The sequence below is a fragment of the Drosophila suzukii genome, chromosome 2R (genome assembly GCF_043229965.1).
Source record: "Drosophila suzukii chromosome 2R, CBGP_Dsuzu_IsoJpt1.0, whole genome shotgun sequence".
NCBI lineage: Eukaryota > Metazoa > Arthropoda > Insecta > Diptera > Drosophilidae > Drosophila > Drosophila suzukii.
The window spans coordinates 5,192,601-5,210,088 of record NC_092081.1 but is presented as its reverse complement, the minus strand read 5'-3'; the positions used below and the strand labels follow the sequence as shown (position 1 = coordinate 5,210,088).

Sequence of the window (17,488 nt, the reverse complement as noted above, 5' to 3'; positions counted from 1 at the left end):
ATCCAATACTTGCAACATGATACTTCTTTCAAATGTACAGATCTTTTATTTGCCATTGGCAACAGTCGAATAACTTTTTCATTGCCTTTTTGGCGGGTGCTAAAAGTTTTAGGTCCATACTCTTAGGGGTGGTTTTAAAATCGTTCGAGCAGGGTTGGCATTCAATGTTACCATGATTGTGGTCCCAATGTAATTAAGTGCGACACTTTAGTCCTGACTCCAACGGCGCTGTTCTAATTCCGCCACAGAATAACTTTATTTACATGTGTCTGCGTGTGTGATTTGTCATCATTTGTGGGCTAGAGAAAGGGGACAGGGAAAGGGGAGTGAAAGTCATTCAGTTTCTGTCTGTTCTGTGGTGGCGTTAGTTCTTTGTTTCAGCTGCTTTTTCCCGTCCCAATTCCTATTCCCCGAAATTGGTTGGCTTTTCACAATGGCTGGTATTCCCGTTTGTGGACACTTTTAAATGACATTTTTGCGTAGTTTTCCGCTGTCCCGTTCCCGCTGTCCATGCATTCGAAACCGAGTTTTTCAGCTTTGTTCGCTCTAGTTTTTATTTGTAGATTGTTTTTATCCGTCTAGCATGGCCATTTGTACTAATTTTCTCAATTGTTTGAAAACTAGACACGCACGTTAGAGGTGCTCGCGTGAGAATATCCCCGTTCAAGTTGAATTTGATTTTTAAAATGTTATTTTCCATGTCTTTAAACTTAAAAAAAAATGTTCTTTCTTTTTGTTTATTTTACAATTTTTCCTTTTCTTTTTTTTTCCTTGTTTTCTTTTCTTATTCCGTTCTAATGGAAGCCAATTATGATGTGATTAGATGTATAGTCCATCGGTTAACAGCGCCCCATAAGCTGGCATAGGGAATAACTCTGCCGGCACACGTACAGTGTACAACAGTAGTGCGTGCTACAGTCACGTGCTCATCTCTATCTAACATCCCAACAGGATATTCCCCTTTGTGTGTTGCATACTTTGGGGCGAACAAGTTTCTGCGGTTTTTCCCCTTTATACCCTTTAGTTTAACGTATATTGAAATTGCGGCTAGTTTTTGTTGCCGCCTGTTGTTCTTGTTCCCATTGCTGCTGTCGACCGATAAGACAATTTAAAGTTTTTAAGTGGTTTAAGTGCTGTGCTCCCTGGTGCATCGATTAGGATAATGTCCCACCGAAACTTTTCGCTAATGATGAATCACCCAATTGAAGGCTGGCACTTATGGAACTCGCAATCGATTGGGGCTCAGCATATGCGAGCAATGCGAGAAATTCGTTCGTACAAATAGCGGGCAAAAATGAGCCAAGAATTTATCCGAACTCCGCCGTGATTCTTTTCCCTCTTTTTTTCCACTCATCCAAAAATAAAATGCGCACAGCGTAAACAAACAGTTGGTTGTGCCTCAATGTTTTATTATTTCTTCCAAGAGGGGAGCCAATGGAATAAAATTTGTTTATATTGAAACCGAAGCGAGAAAAATATGCAAAAGGTCGATGGGTTGGGGTATATGTCTATGTGGATGCCGTGATGGATGAGAAAAAGGGGGAACGTATTCGTAGACACTTGATGAACAGCGCGAAATGTCTGTACGAAACAAGCAGAAATTCGAGGAAATCGTAGGAAATCCGAGGAAATCTTGTTGTCCTAATGGAATAATATTCAACTCAGAGCCAATTTGGCAAATATGTTTCCCCTAAAACCCCTATCTCTTTTACCTTTACCTAGCTTATTAGAAAAGTTCTTGCTCAAAGCAGATAAAAAAAAACTAAAATCAAATTTTCCTCCATTTTTCCTATCGTTACAGGTAAGCTGAAAACATCAAACTGTACTTGGGGCCATTCCAGACTGTCCTCTCTGCCGAGTTTCCAGTTTGGAGTCCAGAGAGTCTGCTTTTAATTATGCACTTCAAAGGCGGCAAATTCGACTATCCAAATTATTTGAACTGCGACCCAAAAATTGCATGGCCAAGTGGGGAATTCGCAGGGGCGTGGTTGGTAAACTGAGCAGCCGAGCAGCTTAATTAAATTGCAATTTTCCCGCCGGCGACCGGCGACAAGCAGCGTCGATGGAAAAGTCAGCAGGAAACTGCAAACGGACAATGGGAAATGGTGGCGAGGGGTTGGTAGGTTGGGAAATGGAAAATGGGGGACAAACGCTGGGGGCCCGACACCAAAAGCGATAGAATAGCGCGAAAATTGCAAAAATAACAACGGCCAACTGAACCAAAAGTTGGGGAAACAGCAGCAACAACAACGGCGGAAAGCGAGAAAAATTCATTATTTTCCCGAGGCACAAAGGGGTCATGAAATATGCAAGAAATGTGCTGCAATCTAGGAAAACTCTTCAAATGAGAGAAGTAAACGTAACTTGATGAGAGGGAATCAGAATCGGAATGAGTGTGTTATGCCTTCCATAACGATGATTTTTCCGTAGTTCTTCAGCGTTTTTGAAGGGCTGTGGCCCCTGAAAAAGCAACTCAATCTCAATCAACTCTTGTCGACAAACTAATTTCTCTCCCGTTCGCTTTGTTCACTTCAGCTTTCCACTTTTCCTCTTCACATTTTCCGCTCTTGAGTTCGCACGCGTTTTATCGCTTGATTCAGTGTGCCAAATCTGCGAGAAGCAGTGAAAATAATTAGAATATTGGCTCAATTGTTTGGAAAATGCGAAAGAGAGACAGCGAGTGAGTGCCTGATAATCAGCATAAAAATCGATGGAACGATGGCCCCATCAATGGAAACGATAATGATGTGGATACTTGGAAAGATGGATACTGGGATACTGGTGATGTGCATTCCCATTTAATTGGAGGCTTTCGCTTCGCAAATGGGCCTATAGGCAAATGTGTGAAAAATAATGTTGCGGCTTTTGCTGTGCCATCACCCCGTAGTACTTCTCTTGTTTTTGGTTTATTTCTTTGTTGGAAAAAGAGATGAAACAAATCGCTGGCCCATAAATCAAAGGCATTTCTCTGAGCCGGACAGTCGAGATAAGCGCATTTATAAATAAATAAATTTATCTTGCCTGCCCACGGGCAACCGCTGAATATTGGGGGTATTCCAGCCCTGCGACTAATTGAATTGCCATCGGATGGGCAAGGTCGACTTATCTGCTATGACTTTATTTGGGCAATCCTTTTCTATTATTCAGAATACAGCTGCGTGCCCTCGTGTTGCTCTGCTAGCCAATAAAAATGGCATAAAAATTGCGCAAGGAGAAAGTTCACCCACAGAAAGTTAAGGCCTAAGATTCTGACAATACACAGAAAGAAATAGAACCTTCAATATGATATGATTTTTTGAAATTAATCTCAACTCCCCTTAGTAATTAAAAAAAATTGGAAACAATCGATTTAAAGAATACCTTTTATTTAGAAAAGTCGTGGTAAAAATGGGAGCTTACCTTTAACAAATCAAAGTAGCTTTAGTACGTCATTTCAGAACTGCTTAAATTATATGGATAATTCTCGAAATTTCATTTTTGATATGATCATTGATCTCGGTGTTTTTAAGAAATACGAGTATATAGGTTTTTTCTACGTATAGAGTTGGTATTTCCTTGTGCACTTTTACTTATCCTGCTCAGCCGGAGAAAAAAGCAGGGACAAGTAGAATTCGCTTGCTTGCGTGAGCTTTAAATATTATAGCATACTTTTCGGCGCCAGCACTTTGTCGTGGGCGTTCGTGCGAAAATCCTTGGCGAGGCGAAAGAGCAAAAGGCAAATGTCGGACACCAGGAGACAGCGAGAAAGTAGGGGAGAAAGCGTGAAAGGGACAGGGTGCAAAGGAGAGAGGAGCCCACACAATGTCTCGCAGCTACTTCAATATTTACGTAATAAAAAATTCAATTTAGCGAAAGTTTAAAAAACGATGGAGCGAAATTGGCATCGATGCGGATGTTGGATGGGGGCCTTGGGATAGGATATCGCATCGCATTGCCCGGGAGCAGCTGCAGCAGAGCCGGCTAATGCGGATGCTCCTCTCATCGCACCTTGGAGATCCTTGCAGCACATCAATTTCAGTCCCCTGGCCATAAATTCGATTTGCAAGTGCAGGACAAACATCTCCCGCAGAGTACCGCCAATGACTTCCTTTCACCCCCAGTGTCTCTGCATCGATTACTGCCGGATAGTTTTTCCCCGGAGAAATTCCGGGCGCTTTCCCCTGTCCGCAGCTCAATCCTCCCAGCTCCCCGCTGGTTGTTCAATTTTCAGCTTGAAATGTAAAAAGTAAACTACGCAAAATTTGAAACTGATTGCGCCTGAGGCGAATGACAAACACAGCGATGGATGGATGGGAAAAGCCACACTCGAACTAAAAGTGTGTGTACATTTTACAAAGGATATTGCAAAATAAAACCAATGGAAGTCAGCGTAGTCTAAAATCATTGAATTTTTATTAAAATAAAGTTAAATTGCCGATAGAAATAGATTACAATTATTTATCAATTTTTGAGAGAAAGGAAAAGCTATCATATTTAATATCTGAACCGTTGTTTTGAGCAAACAACAATTTTTGCGTAAATACTCATATTCAAATTGGAATATAGAAACAGTAGAAGAATAAATTTCTCTAAAATCTGTGAAATTTTGTTATAATAAAGTTAAATTGTCGTTAGAAGTAAATTAGAATCATAAAACAGTTCATAAGACAAAGGAAAAAGTTATGTTTCTATTTATCCAAACAGTTTTGCTAAGCAAACAACAATTTAGGTGTAAATACTTATATAAGAATTTAGATCTACAGTAAATGAATTTGACTTAAAATACAAGTTGAGATAGAATTCCAAATGGCCAAAACTATATTTCGAGTGCAGAAACACTCAAAGTAGCAGTGTCATGTCTTGGCTTCCACTTTCGCTGAGATTTTGTGTTGCTCCCTTTGCTTTTTCTGAGAAGTACACGGAATCCTTGAGACTTGAACACATTTACAAAGCTCGGCAGATGGCTGATGGGCAGCTGAAAGGGGCGGTGGAGGAGGGAGGCCAAGGTTCACGGGCTTTCACTGCCCCGAGAAACTCACACACTCACTGGGCCTTGTGTGAATGTCTGTGCAATGCATTGCGAGTGCGTGGGGCTAGACAGATTCCTTATTTCCTCGCTCGGCTCGTTGGCTTGATAAGCCATTTATGATTATAGCAATTGATTGGTGACTCGTCCGTCCATCAGCCAGCGATTGATGATTACAACACGAGCCAATTGCGACCTGCCTGCCTTCAGCGTCAATAAAAAACAAGTAATAGGCCAGACACTCGATGAGCGTGTGTACACGTATCTGCAAGATACATTCGCCCCTGCTGCTGTCGATTGGTCGGGCGGTAAATAAATTAAATTTCCGCCACTCTGTCATCAGGTGGAATGGTCCAGCTCTGCCCAGCCCATGAATATTTCATTGGGTCAGGCTTCGGCTTCTCGATCCGCTCGATTCCTCCCCCTTTGCACTTTGCTTTATTAGCTGAAAATTTATGGCGTATTTTGTACTTCCCGTGCGGCAATTGCATTGAAGCCTCTTCCTCTGCGTCAGCTGCTGGAAATTGCTTATCAATTTATGCAATGGAGGTGATAAATTTGTCGGGGGCTGAAAGCGCCGAGTTTATGCAACCGCAGCCGCTGCCGGCTGCACTGACCCAATTCCTTCAGTCGGCCCAGGACGGCTCTCTTTGGCCGCTGCCATTCTGCTATTTTTGTAGCTGACCGCAAATGCATCGCCAGCCGTTTTTAGACCGTTCCCTGTTTTGCCGAGCACATTGTTTTTGCCATTCCACGCTATTTTCAGCATCGGATCCCGCCACTCGCAAACAGACAAAAGGCACAGCAAAAAATATAAGGAACACTTTTTTGTTTAGTTCTAAAAGAATTGTTGGTTAAAATATACAGAGAAAAATTGATAAGATATGATGTATTTTTGATGAAATGCAGTATCAATTCTATCTTAATATACAGCATATCATTTTGATATGTTCGCCATCTAGATTTTTGATCTTTTTTTCTTTTTCGGAGAGTTTTCAACTTTGCTGTCTCGCTCTTTCTCTGAGTAATTTAGGGTTCAATCTCGCTTTTTTTCCTTTTTCAATCTCAGAAACTTTTAATGAGAGAGAAAGGATACTTAATGAATTAAATACTTAATATCAAATTAAACCGTACATATGTGTTACAATGAAAAGAAAACATAGTACTATTCTGTATTTTTAAAGTATTTCAAGAAAGAACTATTTATTCTAACGAAACTCTCAGTACTCATATGAAATATAAACTCATTGATATGCAAAATCACAATTCTCGGAGAACACCAAAACATTTGCTGATTCATTTTTCCTGTGCACCACAATGGAGCACAACAAGACAGTGTCGCAAATTTGTAGTCACAGCATCATCACCATCAAGTCGTTCAATTGCAGCAGATAGTTGTTGAATCTGGTAAACAGGAGAGGAATCTGGGTAAAAGCGGGCGGTTAAGTGAATCGGGGCTAGAGGTTTAAGCTCAAACACTCAGGTGCGACAGCAGACAGGAAAGCAACAATTTAGTTGGGGAGGTGGGCGAGGGAAACGGAGAAAATTGCCAAGAGAAATTATTTTAATTCCATCAACGTCATGACAAAAGAACGCGCTGCCGGGGGTTAACAAGTTGACGAGGACCGAAGAAACCCCCAAGAGCCCACGCTTAAGCATTTTCATTAGAGTGGTTGGCTCCTAAGTCGACGACCTCCCCGGGAGGACGAAGAAAACACATTCATTTTGTGCGCCAGTCGGAGGCGTAATCCTCGTGCGATTTGTAGTTTAATATGCATGGGAAAAGCATAATTTAATTTACATGATTATCCTGCGGGATCGTGACCGTGCTGCTTGGCCATATGCCTGTCACATGCTAAGCTTTGCACTGGGAAACGAAGGGAAATGATGGGATAGATGGGGAAAAGCAGGAAAGCCGAAAAACAAGAAACACCTTCTTTGGGCACACATACTACACTCTTCCTTCCCCCTATCTCTTTCCATTTTCCACGCACATTTCTTGGCATCGGTTTCAGTCTGGGCCCAGGCTCTGGCCTAATCCTCGGCTCTATCCTGGGGCCCCTTGGATTGTTGCGTGCGTGGTCAGGATTTGAGGTCAGCAATTTCATTTGCCCCTCGCCTGGCTTAGTCTAATTTGCCGTCTAATTGAAGCTGGACGCTGGCAAATAGCCCAAAAAGCTTATGGGTTGGGGTTACCTAAGATTTGCAGAAGGAAATTGTGTTGGTGGCTGCCAAGAAGCGAGGGAGTTTAATGCGCTTTAGATTCCTCGTAAATCAAAAACAACCCCATGCAATATTAAATCATTTTTTTTATTTCCATTTAATGATTACTAGGCTTTAAGATATATAAAAACAATTGTATTCATAAATATTCCAAGGGCAAACAAACCTTTGAACCAGTTTTTAGCAAAATTCTAAAGTTTTTATTATATTTCTTCCACAAAGCGAACAAAGGAGACTCTTTTCAAAAAATACATTCAATTAAGAATTCCATTTCATTTGAATTTCATTATGCATAAGTAAAACTCAAATAGTGTTCACAAAATGTTCTAATAACATTTTTTTCTTAAGCTATGCATATTCAAAATTTCCCTTCGCGAATTTCCAAGCCTTTTTTTCACTGCCCCGAGTTCGGTGAACATTTTTTATGGCCAAATGAATTTTCGCACAGCTAATCATCCTTTTTACGTTTGGTTTCCATTTTAAATACGGCAGCGTGCTCGATTTTTTTATGGCGCGAGCCATAACGTCAGCTACAAAATGTTGGCGCTAAAAGGCAAATTTGTTACCACGCCTCCATTTTTCTGCCCGTTGCAAATCGAAGCACATGCAAAATGAATCATACGCCGCGTTGTACCATCGAACCAGCTGCTCGTAAAGTAAGGGAGAAATGAATGGCATTATATGGGGGGTTACAGAAAGCTGGATGGGAATAGCTAGGGCAGATCTCTAAGCTCTCTCAACTACAATAAAAAAAGTGTTTTTATGCGTCGCATTTCGCTCTGAGTACCTCCCCCTTTCTACTTTCTCCTTCCCTTCCGCCCCTTCTCTTAATTCGCAGTCGCAACACGAATTCGCTATAGAAACGGACATCCGGCGGGACGTCGCCTAAAAGCCGGCAACACTTAGCTTGCTGAAAAAAAGGGGGCGTGGCCTGGCGCGGCTGGCAAACTTTAATTCATGCAACAAAACTGAGGCACTTGAATCTGTTTTAACTATCGCACCGGCCATGCAGCCTCTTCGTCGCCTTCCTCCCCCGTCGGCTGTCACCTGGAAAGTTTCTTGTGTTTTCCCCCTGGGGTGTGAGTTTATGGGTGTGTGTGTGTGTGTGTGTACTTGAGGTGTCACACGAGAGAGTTGACACACAGGGGGGCGTGGCACTCGACCAGAGCAAATTAGTTTAGCTGAATGCAAAATGTGCGACAACTTTGGCTGACTGACTTAATGAGGTGCAGGTGATGGGCTCACTTTAGCCATCCATCCCATCCCGCAACACAAGGCTCATGCATTTATTCAGCGGGTTGAGAGGTGAGTGAACAGCCTCAAAGAAAATAGGCAAAGAAAACATTAAAAACCCATAAGAAACTAGAAACATAAAACTTAAACACTCGAGTGGTGAGGAATGACATAGTTTCTAAACTTTTTTTACAACTATAGTTTGTTTTTATTGTCGGTAAATTGAGACCATAAGAGCAAAATTACTATTTTCGGAAGCTTAATCATAATATCAGTTACATATTATAATCTATGCTTATGATACAGTTCAAGAACAACATTGTTTTGATACAGGCATACATTTATATATTGGATCTTAAGTTCTTTAAAAAGAGAGGGTCAACCACATGTTTGGCAAAAGCCTACACATTTTTAAGTGCTTATAAAAGATAAATTAAATAGGCTTGGGCAATTATAACCCAAAGCAGCCTTATTAATGACAAATTAAGTATACAAAGTATAGGATTAGAAGCCTAATAGATGTCCTTATAGGATATACTTTATATTTTCCGTGTACCTTCCGCATATGTGGGTTAAGGTTGACAGCCCTCCCCTATGCTGTCAATGCATAATGTTGGACGACAAAAGTAGCTCATGCATAAACCAGTTCGTTAAAAATTTTGTGGCCCCCCGAAGGGGCGGACATGGGCAATGATAAACTTTTACTCTGATAACTAACGGCAGGTGCAAGTGGGCGTAAAAAGGCAAAAAGGTTGCTCGCTGGAAACCATAGACGTGGTGGCGTATACGTGATTTGCCTGTGTTATGACAAGTGCAATAGATACACAGAAACAGATGATGATGATGGGTTTTCCCTTCTCTGACCTTCACCTGAAAGGCGATAAAAGTTTTGGGCTCCCCCGTGAGTGCCACTTTCGACCTTGTTCGAGAACTAATTTAAATTTAAATGATATTGTATTTTCAATTAGCATTTTCTGTGCCCCCCAAGACTCGAAGTTCGGGTGAGAGGCACTTCGTACTCCTCATTCGCCCACTCATCGACAGCCATGCTTGGGCTCTTATTGAAATTTATGAGCAAAGCTCTTGAAATGAAATTAAAGCGCTAATTTTGAACCTGTTGACCGACGCGAGCCAAACAAACATTCCGTCGAACCACAGCCAACCCAAGTGAATATTAGCCCTAATATACGAGAATGAGCCGCCCACCAGCTCCAAGATGGGGCCACTGATGCCCCGTCTCGAATGGTGAATGGTGGATGGATGGCGGCGATGAGGTCGCCGAGAATGATGTGCAGAAACGGTGGAAATTAAAAGCAAATAGCACGCGCTGGACAGAGCGGGTGGAGAACTGACAGAGATACAAAGTAGTTACACTAGGGAAAAATGGGATTTTATTCCTGACAGAAGTAATACTACAAAGATCATTCAAAATAATTTATAAGCTTGTTGATTAAGACTGAAATAATTTATTTTAGTAAATTCAAAGACTTATAATAACTACCTATTAAATATAATAAGATAAAACGAGGAATATTGCTATTGAATAAAACTTGAGCTGCGTAGGAATCTCTAGAATCTGCATGCTTGATACCAAGGTTGAATCTTTTTGATTCTAACATGATTCTAAATGAATATTCATATGATAATTCAAATAAATCAAATATCCTATGTTGTTTACTTACAGCTTCTAATCTATTTGAAGAGTTTAGAATATACTGACAAGCGAACACTTTAGTTTCACCCTTTTTTCTCCCTGTGTAAATATGGTTACGGTGGGTCAGCAGACCAAATACAAACGAAATAACTGGGGAAGACGAAAGAACCGCTTTAAGCAACCAAAGCTTGTTTGAACTGGTGCTGCACGAGAGTGAGAAGGAGATGGCGAGAGAGGAAACAAGTGAGAGGGAGATGGATGCCATGTGACACATAAACACAAAACACACTGTAAACGAGCTGTAGAAGTGCAAAAAAAAAGTCGGGGACTGTAGAAGCCATTAATAACTGTGAAACGGTTAATCAAGAGACTCTCAAAGTGGAGCACAGCCAGGGGCGTGGGTGGGTTTGGGGGAGGGGGGCGGAACAGATTGCCCCACTGACCAGGACAACAGTTCGAAGGACTCGCATGCGACTGAATGGAAAACTCTTGTCCGAGCCAGTTACATTTCGTTGCAGTAGAAAGCCATTTCACTGTTAAAATCTAAATTGTGAGTTCTACGTGATCCCCTTTCTGCACTGAAATAGAAAAAGGGTGACAAGAAGCGATTTTGCTGTAAATTATTTAGAAAAGATACGAATCTAATGTATTTTAGCCTTTACTATCATAAATAATTGGAATATAAGTTAAATCAGGCGAGACGCAAATTGTTTTCATTAAACCTTTACATAATTTTCTAAAATATTCTGTAGAAAATGGGAAATTCTTATAGGCTTTGTTATTTTCTGCCTAAAATAATACTTTTGCACATTTTCTATAAACCTCTGTCTCAAGCCTCTTAACATTTCGTTAAAATAATGATTTATTTTTTGATACAAATTAAGTTTTTTGTTCATTCTAAAAGAGCATTTTCTAAATTACTCATAACACAATATAACCATTATTTTCTATGTGTCCTTTTCCACTTCCACTGGGGAAAAACCCCTGACTCCAAGCCGTTAAGTGGAAATAAAAATGGCAGCTGCGTCTGCTCGTTGGCTCGCCATTTTCCCATTTGGTTGGCTGCTCACATGCAAATCATAAACAGTAATGGATTTAATAACGCGCAGTCACGTGGGTGTTCAGCGGACAAAGATAGAGATACGTACGTACACTGGGGGAAAGTGCGGGTGCTACACCCTTGTTAATGACCCTGCCAAAGAGTTCAAAGCACTCAGCTAAACAGGGGTTAACTGGACATTTCCCTGGCAGTTTTGTTCCTTTATTTGGTTTACTTTTTTTTGGCCCCCAACTTTATCTTTGTTGTCTGGCCGCAGACCCCACCTTCCTTTATTCTTCCAGTGTCTGGTTTTCCGCGTCACATTTAACTCGTTTTATCCGGCGTCGCGTTCAAGTGTACGCTCATTATGAACATTATCGCGTGGCAGCAGGCACAGCCCACTTTGGCGCCACCCCCAGCATATTTTCTTTTCATTTTCCGCTCTGCGTGGTTTAAACTGTTTATTGAGTGTCAGCGATAACAGCTCGCATATTTCATGGCGGAATGCTAAACAGAGGTCCGAATGTGGATTATCTGGCGGCTAAACCGAGTGGCATTTTTAACTGCAGTTTTTGCGAACATGCATTTAATCGCGCCGGGGTTCATGCGGGGTCGAAATGCCGCACAAAGAAACCGGGGTTCATTACCAACCCGCCCCCCCAATCCCGCCACCACTGCCGCAATCCAAATGCGCGAATAAACAATTTGGAAAGCTGACATAATGCCCGCATTAACCGACAAAACCGACAGCGAAAAATGGCAAATATTTGCGGCGGAAAGTACTCGTATATGTGGCAAATGGGGAGCCGAAATCGGGAAACAGAAAACATCAGTAAAAGAAGCATTCCGAAATAAGCTGAAGAAGGGAAAAAATGAGCATGAAATGCTGTTCTATTTTTGCCTCGGCGGAGGCGGAGGCGGGCGTTCGAGTGGGCGTGCCACCGGCAAACACTGAGCTTGTGCGCCGAATGGAAATATTGCACAAATTTATCTTTATTGCTCGCAATGTTGAATCAGTTGGGATAGTCCCCCGCCCAAAGAGCTGAATTCTACGGAGAATCGGATTTATGCACCGCACGAATGATGTCAGTATGAAATTACTAGACGTGCTCTCATCAATATGTTTCTGAATATGCTTTTATATTTTAAAAAGCTAGATAAAATCTTTTTGAACCTATATTTTGGAAGCAAAAAAAAAACGGCTGGGCTAATAATAATGACACTACATACTTAAACTTTTTTAAAAAAATAATTCGATTCAATATCATCTATTTAAAATTTGGTAAAAATTATTTTATTGGAATCTTTATCCCTGGGTGTTTTGTTTTATATATATCTAAAAGCTCATAAAATATTTTTGATCCTATATAGACTTTTTCAAACTAATAAATATTTATTAGAATCTAAAATTATAAATATTGATTACAATAAATGTTAGCAAAAATAAAAAACAACTGTACAAATGAAATGAATAATACTTTCAACTTCTTCAAAAATATTTCAATTCAATCCCAACTATTTAAAAATTACACAAATATTTTATTGGAATCTTTATCACTGTGTGTTCCGGGATCCCATTTCACCCACAAATACTGCGAAAGTTCATCCTATAACGATTGGGCATTGTGATTGATTGATTGCCGCATATTTTTTGGTCAGGCGGTACACCATTAGCCTTTTGTCTCGCCCAGTGACAAATCTGTTCAATTTCCCGCCCATTTATTGTACCGCCTCGCTTTCCGCATTCCGGCACACGGAAAAACGCTCGTCAAGATGCCAGCGTTGTCTCTTGGCAATGACCCAGACCCCCAAACCACTTGAGAAATTCCCCTGGCCATCCACTTGTTTCTTGTTTTTGTTTTTTGGCATTGCGTGAAAATTGCCGGGAAATTGCGAGCTCATCGATAAACTCGAGTGGCTAATATGAGTTATCGGAGCCGCTAGAAAAGACTCTCAAGTGCTCCGTCCGGCGTCAAGTGTTCGCTTATGGGGAGTGGGAAATGGGGGGCGGGGACGCCCGATCAATAACGTAATTCAATTTCAATCGTACGTGAGCAAAAACAAAATGCATTTAAATTTCTCGGCAAATTGAATTAAGTTCGCATTCGGTGGCAGCGCGACCTTTTCTCAAATTAAATCATAAATTATTTCCGTCAAATGCAAAACAAATGAATGAGGTCGAAGGGGAGGAACGAAACGTGCACAATTTTAAGCTTAACAATTTTAAGCTCTTTTCATTTCGGCCGACTAAATGAATTTCCCGTGGAAGCCCTCAAATGAAATTAAGCCTGCGTGTCCAGTGTACAATGACCCACGTTGTGCACGGCGTGCCGAACATGAGGAGTATTATAGAGTTCTCCGGGTTTCATATTTTAAAATAAAGCGATGTAAAGTGGAGTCCATACCATTGACAATAAAAAATATTTTATATTTATAATAAACTATCAAAAGTTATCCTCATCATTTAACTATTAATATCTGATAATTAAAATAATACAAATTATGATAAAATAAATAAATGCATCAGTTAGTAGGAATCATAACAACACATATTCATAAAAACATGTTTGTGATTAGTAGTTAAAAATGGGTATTTAGAAAGGTATTTGCGTGCGAAAAAGTCGAACCACAGCCAGCTGGTTAATAATAATCCTTGCAAAATATTTAAATCAATGAAAGCACTTGGTTTTCCATATTAAATGGTTTCATTCAAAAAACTGGTTAGAAGAGGGAATTTAATAGAGCTAAAAAGATAGGGTAATCTTTGGTCGAAATAAAATTTGGTTACCGAGCATGTGCTGGGATCGTTATTTCCCCGGCTCTTTATAAGCATTATTTTTTCCGTCAGCCCATGCAATTAGCAAACAATGCAGGAATGAAAATTCGAGCTTAACGCGTAATATCCATTACGGACATAATGTGAAAAGTAGGTCGAAAAAGGAAGTGAGGATGGAGCAGAAAACCCTTTTCCCCCGCAGGAAGAGAAGAGTTCGGGAAGGAAGGATATCCTGCTCCTGGGTCCGCCGGCCTGCTCATGCATATGAGCATATGTCGGAAATTGTAACGATTACATGCCGGACACACACACACAGGAAATGGCGTAGCCGCCCAGCCGCCCACCTTGATCGTCATCGATTGCTTACATCTCGGGTTGCGCGGAAAGTGTAGCATACATTACAGGGCAAATTTGATTTTCCACCATCGCATATTTTCATAATAATTACCGGTCATTTCAAGACCCTTCAAAAGCCCCGCAGACAATGATTTAATGCAATTTTAATTAAAATAAATACGTCAAGTGCTGCCGGAATCAATCGCCGGTTGACTCTTGTAATTGAACCCGAAATAAGTCGTTAAAAGTTTGTTTTCCACTACTTTTGTGCAACCGCATTTGGCGCTGGGCAAATCCGGGCGAAATGTTGAGGAAGACGTTGACGTTGGCGCAGCTCATTATAAATTTGTTGATGCCGCATATCTTGGGATGCTGCAGGATGGCAGGATAGTTGGATGGCAGTATGGCAGGATGTACTGCGCTCGCTTCCTTTCAGCCATCGAAGCAGAAGGAAAAGCAGAAGCTCAGAAGCTCCTTTCCATTTTGGCTTGTGCATATCAGCAGCTTTTTATGCTTACCGCAGCTGGGAAATGGGGGCGGGGCACTTTTCCGATCCCCCCGCTTTCCAGCTGCTGCCTCAACACATTTCATTTTCATCTTTGCTCCGGCAGCCGCAGGGAACTTGTCTAAAAATCACGCATAATTTATTTACCATAAACAAGATGAGGAACAAGAAAAGCCGACGATGGCCGCCTGTCAGCTGGAGTGAGGGGGAGGGAAGCCACGGCCAGAGGGGGGGACAGCAATAAAGACAGGGGCGGCGGGCCCCTGCTAAAAAGTATGGCCTGGCATTTTGGAAGCCAGCCCAGATTGCAATAAAAACATCAAAAATGCAACAATGCAGTGGAAGGGGGCGGGGGCGGGGAAATGGAAAACGGGGGAGGACTCTGAAAAGCAAGGACAAGCAATCAGCTGAAAAAAGCAAGGAAAATAAACAAACTAAACTCGATTGAAGCTGCTGCAGTGCAATAAAAATCGCTTTATCTTCATTAAGTCGAGCAAGATATCATTGCAAAAAAATAACACACACTTTTACAAACAGGCGAAAGAGAGGGAGAAAGCACAGGAGCCACCGCATTGAATAATAAATGCAACGAAAATAAAAATAAGAGCTCTGTGGAGGAGAGAGAGGTGAGGCGGAGAAAGCCCAAAGAGGACGACATGGAGGAGAAAGCGGCGTGGGCGTATAAAGTACATGACGCAGGGATAAATGGTGGAATCATGTACACACACACACGCTCAGATGGGGACGTCAAGGATAAAGGTAGCCGGATGGCAGGTGAAGGGCTGAAAGTGGATGCCACATGCATTGTTGTCTCTGTGTGTGTGTGTATCTATATCTGTATCTGTGTGCGGCTTCAACTTCGTATCCTCCAAGGATACTTACACCCCTCCCCCTTGGCCCAAACTCAAACGAAGCGTTGCGAAATTATTGCAGGGAGCTGCGAAGCGAAAAGCCAGTTCTTAAATGGAATCCACTGGTCACAGCGGCAACTTCCTGGCCAAATTACATTTTGGCTTAATGATCAGGTGGGCAGAAATGAAAGCCACTCAATATTTTCCCCAAAAGGTCAAGCAGCCATTATGGTAATCTGTACTCGAAGAACTCATCGTCAATAATTACAATTAAAAGATAAAATATTTATTTCACAAAACTCTAAGAATGCCTTTAATCGCTTATGGCCAAAGTATGTATTCATAAGAAACGCTTAAATTGGTTTTGCATATTCTGATATTTGATCCATTTCATGCAACTCGAAAATGAATTTATTTATCTCTAATGATTTATAAGCCTATTTATTTTAGAAAGCTTATTTTCATCTCTTTAGAAATAAATATGGTTTCCTCATTTTAATATTTGCGTGTGCCTGCATTCAGTTTACATACTTTTGAATATTAAATCTCTTTTCCGTACTTTTTCCCCTTGCAAACTTACATTTACTCAGTTAAGGTTTACTTTTACAACCTATTTATTTACTTGTACTTTGAGAGGAAGTCTTTTAAGGAGTTTTCCCTTGACGTGGTAAAAATCTGAAATTTTCATGACGTTTTTAAGTATAACCATTATTACTGAATAATTATTCATTATTCAGCTTTCAGGAGAGAGCAGACAAATCGAAGCCGATTTTGCTCATCCTTCTCGCCTGGCAACCTTTTAGTATTCCTTGCAGGCATTCGCAGGTTTCCGCTTGATGACGTCGACGATGATACGGATTGAAAATGGGAATGGGATTGGGTATAAGATGGTGATGGGGATGGGGGTTCCGGAAGGAGGGGATCCACCCGTGGGTGATTGTTCTATGCAAATACTATGGACCATTGGCTGCTGGAGGGCTGTGGGGGGTAAATTGTGAAGTGGTTACAATGCATTTTTATGTGCAAGAGCGCGCGCTAAAAATTTATTGAAAACGAGCAGGAATATTTGCATGAATGAAGATGAACAGAGAGGCGATGCCCCAGATGCTGCAGGTGTGCAGCCAATCAAAAATGCCAACCTTGCAGCCTTGCCTCCCCTTTAAAATCTCCATATTTTCATTGACTTTTCAAGAGCCACAGTATTGATTCGAGGCAATATCTGATTTCTTGCAGGCGAAACGAATACAGAGCAATGAGCTGGCCGCCATCAAGGTCATCAAGCTGGAGCCCTCCGACGACATACAGATCATCCAGCAGGAGATCATCATGATGAGAGACTGCCGCCACCCGAATATCATCGCCTACTACGGATCGTACCTGCGGAGGGACAAGCTCTGGATCTGCATGGAGTTCTGTGGCGGTGGCAGTCTGCAGGACATCTACCAGGTTACTGGTCCCCTCACCGAAGTCCAGATCGCGTACATGTGCCGGGAGACCCTCAAGGGACTCGAGTACCTGCACTCCATGGGGAAAATGCATCGGGACATCAAGGGTGCGAATATCCTGTTGACGGAGTACGGGGATGTCAAGCTGGCGGACTTCGGGGTCTCGGCGCAGATCACGGCCACAATTAACAAACGCAAGAGCTTCATAGGTGAGTAATTACATCATGTTATGGTTTAAGTTCGTTTTCTGTCAGAGAAAGTTAAAGTGAAGTTATATTTATATAAAGAAAATTCTATACAGGTTTTGTTATCTCAATGTGTCATGCTTGGCTTCAAGTTTGTTTTCTGTCAGAGAAACTTAATATGAAGTTAAATTGTTAGAGAAGACATATTCATTTTCTGAATGTGATGTTCATTTTAG

At 41.4% G+C, this 17,488-nt stretch overlaps 1 protein-coding gene across 8 annotated transcripts in view; it reads left to right on the top strand.

Annotated features, from left to right (window-relative positions):
• The window catches only part of hppy (MAP4K3-like protein hppy), a 54,298-nt gene that overhangs the window by 20,022 nt on the left and 16,788 nt on the right, over positions 1 to 17,488 (top strand). For all 8 annotated transcript variants that reach the window (XM_036813859.3, XM_036813857.3, XM_065863584.2 and 5 more), the window contains exon 3: positions 16,856 to 17,276. In XM_036813859.3, the coding sequence (XP_036669754.3) occupies positions 16,856 to 17,276 (421 nt within the window). The remainder of the gene's footprint in view (positions 1 to 16,855; positions 17,277 to 17,488) is intronic.